This window comes from Ursus americanus, chromosome 14, assembly GCF_024610735.1.
Source record: "Ursus americanus isolate L20-20 chromosome 14, mUrsAme1.1.p, whole genome shotgun sequence".
NCBI classification, from domain to species: Eukaryota; Metazoa; Chordata; class Mammalia; order Carnivora; family Ursidae; genus Ursus; species Ursus americanus.
In genome coordinates, this window is record NC_142140.1 from 66209719 (window position 1) to 66224020 (window position 14302).

General features: G+C 41.3%; 1 protein-coding gene across 4 annotated transcripts in view; it reads left to right on the forward strand.

The window, feature by feature from the left end:
- The window catches only part of MAP2K4 (mitogen-activated protein kinase kinase 4), a 131983-nt gene that overhangs the window by 97131 nt on the left and 20550 nt on the right, over positions 1-14302 (forward strand). For all 4 annotated transcript variants that reach the window (XM_087867624.1, XM_087867623.1, XM_045797211.2 and 1 more), the window contains one exon: positions 1456-1583. In XM_087867624.1, coding sequence (XP_087723750.1) covers positions 1456-1583 — 128 coding nt within the window. The remainder of the gene's footprint in view (positions 1-1455; positions 1584-14302) is intronic.

Below are 14302 nucleotides of genomic sequence, written 5' to 3' on the forward strand. Positions count from 1 at the left end.
AGATCCCCTTCTGAGTTATAGACGGATGTTTTTGTATCTTGTATTTATTTGTATCCTTTCTATTCACTGAACCATGATAGTGACAATGAAATGGATAGAAGCATTGAGACAGGGATCGAGAATTCATGAGCAAAGGAGGAAAATTGACCCGACAGTGGATTAGGACTTAGTGGCGATGAGTTCATGGTCAGTGAGGAAGGGGTGAAAACCTAGGGCCCAATTTGGCAAGATGGAAAACCTGGAAAACCTGTAGAACCCAACAGAAGGGATTAGGCTTTCTCAAATTTGCAGGAAAGCAAGCACACATACTTCAGAAGGGGTGAAAATGAACCTCAAGGGCGACTGGGAGAAAGGGTTGGTCGGGGGAACTTGATGAAGTCCTCCAACGTCAGAAAAAAATCTCTCAAGGAGAAATAGTTATTAAGTGGATGCATTTATTGAATACAAATGAAGTTCAGGTACTGTATTAGAAGTTCTAATTTCCAGAATCCTATGAATTAGCAATTATTTTCATTTTATAGATGATGAAATTGTGGTTGCTGAGTCAAAGTTGAATAGTTTGCCCCAGGTTACACGGTGAATTTTGGACCCAGATTTTGAACCTTTGCTTCTCTGATCCCAAAGCTGTGGTCTTTTAGATGTACGGGATTGGATACTTTCCTAGGTTAGCTAAAAATCGACTTTTTTTTTTTAAAGATTTTATTTATTTATTTATTTATTAGAGAGTGAGTGAGAGAGCACGAGCCGGGGGGAGGAGCAGAGGAAGAGGGAGAAGCAGACTCCCCGCTGAGCAGAGTCCAATGTGGGGCTCAATCCCAGGACCCCAGGATCATGACCTGAGCTGAAGCCAGACACTTAACTTACTGAGCCACCCAGGAGCCCCTAAAACTCAACTTTGACTTAGTTGTGGGTGTGTAATTCGTACAGTTTGCGTTTAGGTGTCTCTGAAGTGGTTCGGTGTACTCTTGTAGATTAAATTCATTCTTCATATTTTGACCAGTAAGTGATGAATTTGAAACAAGTAAATGTAAGTCTTTTGATGAAAAGAAAGAAAGCGTTCTAGAATGCCTACATATATTGTGAAGCATTTTTTTAAAAAGATTTTACTTATTTATTTGAGAGAGAGAGTGAGAGCACAAGCAGGGGGAGCAGCAGAGGGAGAGGGAGAAGCAGGCTCCCCACTGAGCAGGGAGCCCGATGTGGGGCACTTAACCAACTGAGCCACCCAGATGCCCCTATTGTGAAGCATTTTTGATCCTGAATTTTTAAACATTGGCATTCCGAGCAATGTTTCTTCAGTTTTCCTCATCTTCTTATATATCTGAATTTTAAGGACTTGATCACTTATCTTGTCTAAGGTTTTTCGGTACTTTTGCTTATTTTGCTTCAAAATGTAGCTCATTTGATCGATCACTTTTACACGAAATGATCTCTCTCTCTCTCTTTCTCTTGCAGATATCAAACCTTCCAATATTCTTCTGGACAGGAGTGGAAATATTAAGCTCTGTGACTTTGGCATCAGTGGACAGCTGGTGGACTCCATTGCCAAGACAAGAGATGCCGGGTGTAGGCCATACATGGCAGTAAGTGCAAAGGCCAGACCTTCCTACTTGGTAGTCTTTGCCCAGAGAGCCCTCCTTCTGCCATTGGTCATGCAGTCTCACCATACTAGAATATTCTCCTGTACCCTAAAAACCAAACTGAGGTTCTAGCTTCTCCATGAAACGGTGATATTATCCCAGGGAACTCCCGTGGCATTGTCTTACCTATTCCGCTCGTCCACTAGATGGTTGATTGGTTCTCAGAAGGCTTCCGCGTTTCCAGCACGCCGTATGCTCTCAAGACTGTCGTAGGTAACACTGTAGGATCATGTGTCCACGTCGTCCATTAACACATGGGAAATGTGGCCTAGGCCACCAAGTGACGCTTCTCTTCCAGTTGGAGAAGAACAGGAGACTGGAGTCCCAGAGTTCGTAGTAGAACTCAGTATGACTTCTAGGCTCTAAGGCTATGTTCTGAATATTGTCGTCCCTTCCTTAGAGGTGGATGAAGCACACTGACAGGTTCAAGGGGGGAGGTCACAGGCATTTGCCAGCCTGGAGCCTGTTGCCCCTCAGGCGACGTACTGACACTAGCCTTCCACGCGTGTCACACTGCCCTTACCCAGCGTATGCGCATATGCTGTGCCTACAGGCTGGATTGTGATCTGTGTTTGATTGGAATTTTAGTGTCTGTATTTTAAGCACTTCCCATAGGTTTCGGTGTCTTCCTTCATGTGTCCATGGTCTCTGCGGACTAGCACGCCGCTCTTAAGTGGCGGCACGTAGGCTGTGCATTGAGGCATTCCTGTCAGCAGCTTGGGCTGCGGTGTTTATGGACTTGTGTGTGCGTGTACAAAAAGAAACGTCCATTTAAAGTTTGGGCTTTGTGGATGTTGACTGGTGAGGCAGATTATTGGGAAAATTTGGAAGGTCTTGCACTCATCATGATAATTAGGGGATAAATGGAACAACAATTTCAAAAGCAAGAAATGAAATGTATTAAATATGGAGCATTTGGGAAGTCATATAATTTACGCATTTAATAATAATGCCCTGAGAATTAACTAGAAGCTGTTATCTACACTTACAGGGCTTGTCGCAGTGCTGAGGTAGACTAAGTGTTTTTGCTGTGTGACATTGACTAAGAATTATGCTTGGTTTATGCAGGTGTTTTTTTTTTTTTTAAGATTTTATTTTTTTTACTTGAGACACAGAGTACATGAGCAGGGGGAGGGGCAGAGGGAGAAGCTAACTCCCCGCTGAGCAGGCAGCCTGACGTGGGACCCCGTCCCAGGACTCTGAGATCATGACCTGAGCTGAAGGCAGACGCTTAACCAACTGGACCACCCAGGCGCCCCTGATTTATGCAGGTTTTAAAAATGTATCTGCAGCGCAGCTAGAGCTGAATGTTTGAATTCAGGTAACTTTTACGAAAGAAGTAGACTTTCAGTTTTTGGGTAGGAATAAGGTTCACAGGCCCAGGAGGTGCAGGGATTTTCTTTCCCTACTAAGCTTCTTCAGCCTTGGAGTCAGCAAGCTGATAATAAACTCTCTGCCTGTGATCTTTACTGGACTAAATGAAATGCTTCTGTCCATTCTAGTCTTTCACGGCCTATAGACGGACAAGAGCGTGATCGGCATTCGTTTTATTACAAGCCTTATGGTGGCTTGACTCTTCTTTAATACACCTTGACCGTAGGTCTCAGAAATGTATCTTGTCTTTTTATTTAAGATTTATTATTTGTCTTTAGTCTATAGGAATTGTGATTTCTTTTTACATTATTTAACATAAAGATGTATAAAATGTAGAGTTGAAACACAGGTTTTTCCATAAACCAATTGTTAACGTTAACATTTTGGGACCTCCGCACCTCCTCATCTAGGTGTGTGCGCGTGTGTGTGTACATGTGTGTATGCGTGTGTATGTGTGTGTATGCGTGTGCGTGTATGCGTGTGTGTTCTGGGCCATTTGAAAGTAAGTGGCAGGTAATCATGAGTTTCATCCTAAATGTTTCTGCGTATATCTCCCACGGAAAAGGGCAATCTTCTATATAACCACAATACCGTGACCACACCTAAAACAGAAACCTAAAGTAATTAACGAGAATTTCATGGCATCACCTGATCCATTGTTCATACACAGATTTCCCAGGAGTGTCCTACAGTCTGGATTTGTCTGATTACCGTTCCCCTATGAGGAGTTTCAGGCTGTCCGTTTTGCAGCCTGGGTCCTTCGTAGACCATGGGTGACTCGTATTGCGTTACAGAGCAAAGGACATCATGTCAGGGTATTTCACTAACTGTAGTGCTCTTAGAAATGCTTATTTCCACCCTTTTAAACAATTGAGACATTTAAAATAGAAATTCATTTTCTCAATTTTTTTCTTTGTTCCTCTTCTCCTTCTGTGATAGAATCCCATTCGTATCGGTTTGTAAGATACTTAGTCCTAATTGGTAGTAGCAGTAAGAACTCATTTTATAGCAGTACTTTCTGAAATATGTCTGTTCATTTATCTCAGGCATTTCTCAAACCCTGACATAATCTCCTCTTAAAATAGATACAGCGTATTAGGCATGAAAATCTAATCAAGTTCTAGCTCAGCAACATCAGGAAAGTGTTGATGTTTATGTCTGTTTTGATCTTTGTTCAACAAATTGAGTAATATACATTCATTCATTCATATTCTGTCTCTGTCTCTTTGGTTTCAGAAAATGACTCTTCAGGATACGCTTTTCATTTTCCACTTGTATCTAAGACTGAAACAGTGGTATTCACTTTTTTCCCTTTGGAAGACCATTCACGTTTTCAAAATATCTGGTAAAGAAATTATTTACCAGTTCCTGTAAGACTTATTTTTATTGGTAGGCTTCTATTACAGACTCTTGTCTCTTTGCTTGTTACAATTCTATTCAGATTTTTTAATTCTTCTGAGTCGGTTTTGGTAATTTGTGTGCTTTCAGGAATTTTTCCATTCCATCTGGGTTATCTGACTTCGTATTGTGAATTCAATGTCTGTGCTTCCTCGGGTGCTTTCTAGTTTCTGTTCACGTCTCCAGCGAATGGGTCAAACTTTCCAGTTTCTTTGCATGCTTTATATTTGTGTGTGTGTGAGAAACTGGACACTTTGAATAGTATGTGGTGATAAATGTGGACATTCGATATTATGGGCGCCTGGGTGGCTTTGTCGGTTAAGCTTCCGACTCTTGGTTTCAGCTCAGGTCGTGATTTCAGGGTCGTAAGATCGAGCCCCACATCGGGCTCTGTGTCAGTGGCAAGTCTTCCCGAGATTCTCTCTCCCTCTGCTCCCCCACCCCACCCCGGCTCACGCGTGCTGTCTCTTAAATAAATAAATAAAGTGTGGTGATTTTGGAACTAAATTATTAATTTTGGAAATAAAGTGTGATGATTCTTCCCCTCTTCTCATGGTTTTGTTCCTTTCTGTGAGATGTAGCTGTTCTTCTAGTGATTTTTTTCCTATAGTCTTTTTTAAAGTCTGTGTTCTTACTCCTATGTGGTCTCTGATGTCTGTTTTCTTAGCTTGTGTTCTGCTAGTGTTTTGACAGTTTTGTTTTTTGTTTTCTTAGGGTTTTTTGTTTTGTTTTGTTTTGTTTTGTTTTTTGGATACCAGGACCCAAAAAGGGAAAAAAAAATCCGTAAAGAAAACAAAGAGGAAAAAAACCCCAAATATTCCAGTCTTTGCAAATTGGCTTTGTCCTTGGGCCCTCCTGTTTAGCCCAGCCATTTACAAACCTTCCTTCACTTCTGCTTCTTGTTTGCCCTGAGTCTGTAGATCAGCCAGACGTTACAGCTTAAGTTCTTCTCAGGTCTCTCCGAGTTGTGTCCTGCCCCGGGCCTTCCCATGGCTTTCTAAATTTCTCAGTATACACAGGGGATTTTGAGTGGCTTGATTTTCCAAAGAAACGCTGCTGTCTACTTTTCCTGCCGTGCTTCGGGTACTCTAATATATCTCTGTCCCCATCTTTTGCCCCAGCCATCCTCAGGTCATTCGTTTGCCTTACAGTGTTTTCGAGGAATGTCCTCTGCTTTCCTGCCTCGAGTGAGATCCAGGTTAGGCGGAACAGAGGCGGGCACCACACCCAGTCTTCATCGCCCCCAGACAGGTTGGAACAGACAAACACAGTTCTTCATGATTAAGGTCTGCTCTGCTGCTTCCTCTTCCCTCTGGACCCGGAGTCCCCCCAGGTCCAACCCCGGGAATGCCGGCTGCCGTCTTCCAGACTGCTGTTGAGCTGGAGCAGGGACGGGGCGGGATCAAGTAAAAACGCTGCCGACGTTTCCTACCATTTTTAAGTTGGCTTGTTCTTGATTCGTTGTTTGCTTGGCTGTTAGAAACTTTGGATATTTTTCCCCCAGAATTCTGACAGAGTTGGTCGTGATAGTTTTTGCTTTATTTTTTCGTGTTTCTTTGGAGGGTTGGCCCCTTGGAGCTACCTGCTCTGCTCTTTTTTGCTGCGGTCACTCTGTATATCATTTTTAACGAAGACAGTGTGACTTCACAGGAATTCTGTTCAAACAACTAGGAGACAGCATACAAAGTGGCTTTTTAAAAATTTTACTTCTGGACGACGTGTTATGGGTATTTTGTCAAGAAAGCTTTCTAGGGCCAGATAACGCAGTGGGAATCACCGTGTGGTATAGATACCTGACGTCTATTAGCACACTAATCAGAAGTATCGAGAAAAGTCTCAATAAAGAAACATCTTTTCTAAATCTAGCATTCCCCAAATATTCTCAGTGGAACCCACTTCGTTTTTGTGGCATGCGTGTTAATAACTAGAAGAGTCTAGTCTGTGGAAAACAGTTTATTCAGTAGTGTTATAAATGATGTAACTGTCTCAGTCAGGCTTTTCGTTTGGGAAAAATAAGTTTTCTTCAGGGTAGTTAGCTATTGCTTTTACAGCTTCGTCAGTCAGTTACATTCCAGTTCTTCTTGGGCTAAAAATTGAAGACTTTCAACCACAAGGAGGCGCCAAGTCGGAGACCACCACGCGTTGTTGGAGGTGTGGTGACACTGGAGCTGTCCTGCACTGCTGGTGGGAGTGCAAGAGGGTGCAGCCCCTTTGGAAAAAGATCCTGGCAGTTCCTCAAACATTTCAACGTACAAGTACAATAGGACCCAGTAAATTGGACTCCCAGGTATATACCCGAGAGAAGTGAACGCACATGTCCACACAGGAACTTGTGCATGAATATATGAGAGCCAACAAGTAGAAATAACTCGAATGTCCATCAGTGGATGAAGGCACAAACAAAATGTGGTCTGGGCTACAAGGGCATATTACTCAGTCTGAAACCAAAACGAAGCACTGATCCATGCTCGGACACGGGCAGACCTTGAAGACATGATGCTAAGTAGAAGAAGCCGGCTATGGAAAGATCACACACTCTGTGACTCCATTCATATGGAAGTCCGGAATAGTGAAACCTGTAGCAACAGCAGGTAGATTAGTAGCTCTGCGGGGTGGGGGTGGGGGGGCAGTTGCAGGACAGTGAGGTGGTGATGGCCAAAAGTGTGGGGTGGGGGAAGGTCCTAGAACTGACTCTGGTCATGGTTGCCCAGCTCTGGGAATATAGGAAAAGCCATTGAATTGAGTGCTTCTGATGGGTGAATTGTATGGTGTGTGATTTATATCTCAGGGAAGCTGTTAGAAAAACGTTAACTGAAGGCCACCCTTCTTTGAGTCAGTAGTGAGACTGCACACAGTCCCGGAGAATTTTGACTTCACAGAAATCAAGCTTAGCAAACAGCGTCCAGCAACATTTCTGTCATCTTTGGAAATGTGAATTCGTAGTTGAGTAACCAATGCCCTATCTTTGTGTAGCAGTTGGAATGCTTATTTCTGAATGTTAGAAAACAACAGCCCTCCACCCCTACCCCGTCTTGGGTGTTATGTCCATGCTGGTTTTCTTTTTATTTATTTATTTATTTATTTTTTAAAGATTTGATTATTTATTTGAGAGAGGGCGAGAGAACACAACGAGGCGGGGGGTGCAGAGTAACAAGCAGAGTCCCCACTGAGCAGGGAGCCCAAGATGGGGCTCGATCCCAGGATCCTGAGATCGTGACCTGAGCTGAAGGCAGATGCTTCACTGACTGAGCCACCCAGGTTTCCCCCATGATGGTTTTCTTCTAAGAAGAGGTTTCTACTTTAATTTTGAATTTCTTAAAGTTTCTTAATATTTTTTGCCTAGTAAAACATTTTTTTTTTTTAAGATTTTATTTATTTGTTTGACAGAGATAGAGACAGCCAGTGAGAGACGGAACACAAGCAGGGGGAGCGGGAGAGGAAGAAGCAGGTTCATAGCAGAGGAGCCTGATGTGGGGCTCGATCCCGTAACGCCGGGATCACGCCCTGAGCCGAAGGCAGAGGCTTAATCGCTGTGCCACCCAGGCGCCCCTAGTAAAACATTTTGTAATATTGGGGAAAGAGTCAAGATCTGATTTTTTTTCTCTCTCTCTTGAATGCATGTATGTGCACATTCCCAAATGAGGCTCACGTGTCACTTTTTCTGTTTGTACCCGTGACTTTGAGACGAACAGCTTATCCCCAGTGGCTTGATACTTTCACTTCCTAGTGACTTTGAAATCCCATCGCATTATGCCTGTTTTTAAAAATGTTAAATGAAATAACTCTACATTTGAAGAACTCTACTATTGATAGTTTTGTAAATATATTTCTTATTGGAAGATTATGTCTGTGTTCAATAAATAAAAGGTAAAATGCTGACTAATAAAATGGAGAGTTAATTACCCGTCAATTCATTCATGAAGGGAAAAAATTGTTGTGAGCTTATGTCCTGCTACAGTTTTATGTAAACGTAATCTTATTACACATATGCTTTTTATCTGCTCTGTAGGCATTTGCAGGCATGTTTCCAGGCCGATGCATGTTTATATATATAATGAATTTAGCCACTATAAATTAACTGACTTTCTATTTTTGCCTGCTTGTGGGTTGTGTGTGTGTGTGTGTGTGTGTGTGTGTGTGTGTTGTTATTCTGAATATTGCTGCAAAATTTTTAAGCTGTGTCTTCACACAACTCTTTCTATTTTTGTTTGGCTATAAAAGTTTACGCCTCTCGAGACCTTTGGGGAAATGATGTACAATTAAAAGGGTGTTTTCTAAATAGGTGTCATTCTGGGTTAGAGTGTTATAGTTTTATCTTTGTTGAGTTGATAGGCCAGAATGGAATTTGTGAAAAATTTCCTGGGATTTTTGTTATGTATTTTAAGATCATTGAAAAGGTTAGATACTTCTGCATTTTTTCTTATATTTGGCCACTTTTATGTATTAACGTTTGCCCATTTTTCTATGAGGATGCCAGTCTTCGGTACTGATGTAAAATATAATGAGAATTTTAACCCGTTTCTTATTAGGTGACATATGTTTTCCCAGAAGTTGTCCTTTGTCTTGAAATTTTACATATTTTGTGGTTGAATTGCAGAAATAGAAAAATTCCCTGTGGCGAGTTTATCAGTGTTACCTTTACGGTTTCTGGCTGTTAGCATGTCTTGAAGGATCTTTCTTATGCCAAGATTAGACATGGTTGCAGAGTCACGTTGCAGTACCTAAGGTTAGGCTTTTGTTCTTTACATTTTAGGTTTTTAGTCCTGCTGTGATTGGTGTTGATGTGTTATTAAGGGAAAGAGAGTAACTTTTCTCCCCACAGATGGTTAATCAGTTAAGAATTTTTTTAAACTTTTATTTTTTTTATATTTATTTTTTTTAAAGATTTTATTTATTTGTTTGAGAGAGAGACAACATGAGCTGGAGGAAGAGGGAGAGAGAAGACTCCCTGCTGAGCACAGAGCCGGATGCGGGGTTTGATCCCATGACCCTGAGATCATGACCTGAGCCTAAATCAAGACTCAGATGCTTGACTGAGCCACCCAGGCGCCCCTATTTTTTTTTTCTTAATTCAAGAATAATTAATATACGGTGGTGTTAGTCTCAGGTGTATAATATAATTAGTCAGCGATTCTGTGCATTACTCAGCACTCATGGCGACAAGTTAATCCCCTTCACCTATAAAATAAAAATTTTATTTTTAATTATCTGTTTATTCAAACTCCTTTGTTTAGAATCAGTACTCTTGTACTAAATCCTTGGATTTGGGACTGTTTCTGGACTGTGTTGTGTCATCTTTCTGTATGTTTCATATGAACAGTGTATCATTATTAAAAATAACTCAGCAGGAACCTAACTGACATCTCACTAGACATATAAATTCCTTTGGTTATTGGATTTTTATGTTCTTGAGTCTTCCCAATGAAGAATATGTTGTTTCTCTCCATTCACTCTGGTTATCTTCATGTTTCTTGTTAATTTTTCCTTCTCACAGGCGGTACACATTTCTTAATAAATTTTTTCAAATTTTGTTGTCATTTCTGAATACTTTATACCCACTATGTGTGCTTTTTCTCCTTTTTTTGTTTTCAAGCCCAACATGGGGCTTGAGCTCATGACCCTGAGATCAAGACCTGAGCTGAAATGAAGAGTCAGACACTCAACCAACTGAGCCACCCAGGTGACCCGTTTTTCTCCTTTAATTCTTTTTGGACCCTTCCTAGTGGGTTCTTTTGCCCCCCATCACTGCGTTTTAACTGCTGTCATCAGAGTGAACACCATCTTTTATGTTGCCGAAGACCGTGGTGAGTTTTGAGTCGTGATCTTCCATAATTTTCCTGTAATGTTTGAAATGCTGTGTTCTTGAAGGACTTTGTCACTTGGTTTCGTGACATTCCATGCTCTTAGCTACCTTCCTGGCTGGCCTCTCTCTCTCTCTCCTGGTTGTCTAGGGCCTTCTCATGCTCCCAGTCTCTTTACACTGGTGTGCCCCAGGGCTGAGTATTCAATCTCTTTTTTTCCTCTTAACCACCCAGTTGTTTTTAGTGAGTCCATCCAATCCTAAGGAGTAAGACCTTCTGTCTCTTTTGTTCAGGGAGGTGCAGAATCTGTCATTTAGTGGCTGCTCGGGAATGACGAATGCTGATGGTTTCTGTCCTATCCACACCTCAGCTGTCAACTCCAAAATCATGTGTCTAGTTTCCTACTCTATAACCCTTCTTAGATCCCATAGAAGTCATAAATATAAGAAGTCCAGTACTGAGCTCTTGACCGCATCATATCACCTCTCTGCTCCCTACAAGATCAGGGAACTGCATCCCCCCACCCCCCGCCCGGTCAGTTTGTCTATATTTCAGTAAATACCAGCTCCCTCTTTCCAGTTGCTCAGGACATAGACTTGGGAGTTGCGTTTCCGTCTACTTTCCATATTCTGCATCCTGTCCATAAGCAAAGGCTTGTCTGCTTTACTTTCACAGCATGGAACCCACCCTCTTTTTAAAAACCACGGATATTCCTTGGCCCGGCCGCTGGCATTCCTCACCTGCCTGATGGCTGTTGTTCCCAGAATGGTCTCCCTGCTTAACCTTGTTCTACTACGTAGTCCGTGCTCAACACAGTAGCCAGTTGTCCTTTCCAAGCATTGTCAGATGACACCGCCTCATCCCTAACTCCTCATAGTGGGCCCACAATGCTCTGCGTGATCTGGCCCTCAGCTGTCTTTCTGAATTGCCCTCATGTTACCCTCAGCCTCGTTTGCCCAGCTCCGGCCACCGCACTGACCTCTCTGTTCCCCATGTGTATGGGAGGATATTCCTCCCTCGTGGTCTTTTCCTTTCTCCTTGGAACTCTCTCCCCTGTGAATATTTTTAATGCGCCAGTTTTTCACTTAGGTCAGGTCTTGGAGCACATGCTTCGATAATCCTTCCTGGACCACCGCATCTGGCATGGTGCCCTCCCTTTCTCTCTTACCTCCTGACCCTGCTCTGCTTCGTAACCCTCATCACCACCTGATGATTTGTTTCAGTATCTGTATCTCCCAACCAGATTGTAAGCCCTTTGAGACCTGAGTCTTTGTTCCCTGCTGTATTCTCGGGTGCTAAGACAGTTTTTTGTGGCTATTTTGAATGTAATGTAATGTGTTTTCCTAATAATTGCTGACACACGGAGGGAAGCTATTTCGATTGATATGTTAATTTTATAACCGGCCAAATTACTCATCTGCCTCATTTTTGAATAGGTCTCAGACTGTACTCAAGGTACCATTCTGCAAATAATTTTTGCCTTGGCCCTCTTTGTATGTATTGATCTTTCTCCTACATGCATATGTATTTACTTTTCTCATATTTACTTCTGTCGCTTTGCCTGGAACATCTAGATGTTGAATGATAATATTGATAGCAGGATTCTCATGGTTTTTTGGACTTGAAGGCAAATTTTTTTTTCTGATTTAAGTCTGTGTGCATTTCTGTGTGTGTGTGTGTGTGAGAGAGAGAGAGAAGATGAGAACGAATCAGGAACAGCTGTTAAAATTTTATTAAGTGCCTTTTTGGTGTCAGTCAACCCATGAGGAAATGTTTCTTCCCACATAGTTACTGATAGGATGATCATAGTAATCTGTTTCCTGTGGTTGAATCGTTCCGGCATTTGAGAAATAACCCCTACCTGGCTCATCGTTTATATGTTTAATATATTTTTACATTTTTATAATTTCTGCATAAAAATGTTTAAATGAGATTGGTTTATAGTTCATATTGTGAAGGTTTTATATGGGCTATGCCAGCTTTAAAAATCGAATTGGGAAAATTTCCATCTTTATTTTATTCATATAGTAAAAAGTTAATGATTATCTCATGAGCGAAACATCTTTGACCTCCTTGAGCTCAAAAAAGTTTCCCCGGACTTCAGAACATCTGTGGTGGCAGAGTTTTCTGTTCTTTGAGATTGAAATCCATCTTAGCCAGGAGTCTTTGAGGAAAGATAGAGAATTCTTCAAAACCTGTGAAATTGTACTATTTCCTCAGCATCAGCGTGCGTGTGGGTGGGTACGTGTGTGTACGTGTATACACATACATATTTTTGTTTTCCTAGCTGTTTTAAATGTTAGATGTGGGAGCTGTTTACTGGAATGTTATTTACTATCCAGAAGTGTGGTAGTTTAAAAATTTGTCCACAGTTTCTTCCCTACACTTCCCTTTACGAGGTGGAGACCAAGTACAGCCTGAAGCATGGACTGAACTTAGCGAGTCACTTCTAATGAAGGACATAGGGCGGAAAGGACATTGTGTCCCTTCTGAGAGTAGGTCATAAAAAAGCACTGTAGCTTCTTTCTTCTTTCTTTCTTGGATTGCTCACTTTGGGGAGAGCTAACTACCATGTTGTGAGGACACTTAAGCAGCTTTATGAGAGACTCCTGTGGTGAGAAACTAAGGCTTCCTGCCAGGAACCGTGTGAATGAGCTTGGTGACAAATCCTCCAGGATCCAGTAAATTCGTCAGTCCTGCCCGACATCTTGACTGTAGTCATGATTCACCCTGATCCGGAACCACCCATCAAAAATAGTCCCTGAATCCTGACTCACGGAAACTGTGAGATAATAAACGTTTGTTGTTTTAAAGCTACTAAATTTTAGGATAATTTGTTACACATCATAGCTAACCGCTACAAAGTTGTTTCATTGATTCTTTTTAATCTCTTGGCTTATTACTTCCTTTCAGAGCTTTTTAGCCTGTGCATTTCTGCCTTTTGGAACATACTGAGATTCTTTTTAGCGTGATCAGTGATCAGTTAAAAATGAAATATTGGAAAAGGCCAGTTCTGTATTATTAACTACGTTTATTAAGCCCTCTTTTTTGCCTCTTTAATCCAAGAAAATTAAGGATTTGTTCAAAATCTGTTAACATTACGATCGTCAGTTTCTCCTTATTTCTTGGTTTGTATTTTATATATTTCAATACAGAGTAACTTGAGTTGTGTATTCATTTTTATATATACTTTTGGGTATAAAATTGTTTTATCTTTTTGTTGTTGTTCCTATTTTTGTTAATGTTACATAGCCTATTCTCCGAGTTGATGTTTTCCTTTAAACTTCATACTTTTAAAAAGCTTTTTGTTTTTCAAACCTGTACTTTGGATTTAGATTTAGGATGCAGAGTCTATAAATAATTTCATGAATCTTAAATATCTACTCCTCTCAAAGAATAATTTTCAAAATGTTAAAAATATTATACATACAAGTAAAGAAAGAACCTGTCAGAAATACATTTAACTCATTCATAAGAACACTGGACAGGCAGGAAGGTGAGACTAGCTCAAGAACATTTGTGTAATTCAGTATTTATGGTCCCTGAGGAAGGAACACTGGGATGGGATGGCTCATTCAAATACAGTACTGCTCCTCATCTCCAGGCCCACAAAGAAGTAACTTCTGGGGTTACCGAACAGAAATCATTCGCATCCCTCACGGGCAAAAATATTCCAGTAATCACGTAACTTAAGTGTCTGGCCCTAATGAATAATAAGTATCAAGTGAAATGAAACGACACGTAAATAATCCTTGGGTAGGCTTGCCAGTGCTCCAGTATGATCGAAAGAAGTCCTCGTTTGACTTTTTTACAGGAGTTGGGTAAGTTTTCTCAGCACACATGTGCTAGAAATTCCAGCTCTTTGACATAAACATACAGCCGTTTCAGGAGGACATGACCACCAGAACCACAAATGGTAGGCACCCGTTGTAAGTATACACTTCGGGTTTTGACAAATGTAGTTACTCATGTAGTCACCTCATCAGTCAAGAGATGAAGATGTCTGTCACCAAAAAAAGATCATTGGTCCTGTTTTCTGTCAGTGTCAGTTGGACTTGCTTTTCCCGGAGTTTCATCTAAATGTCATCT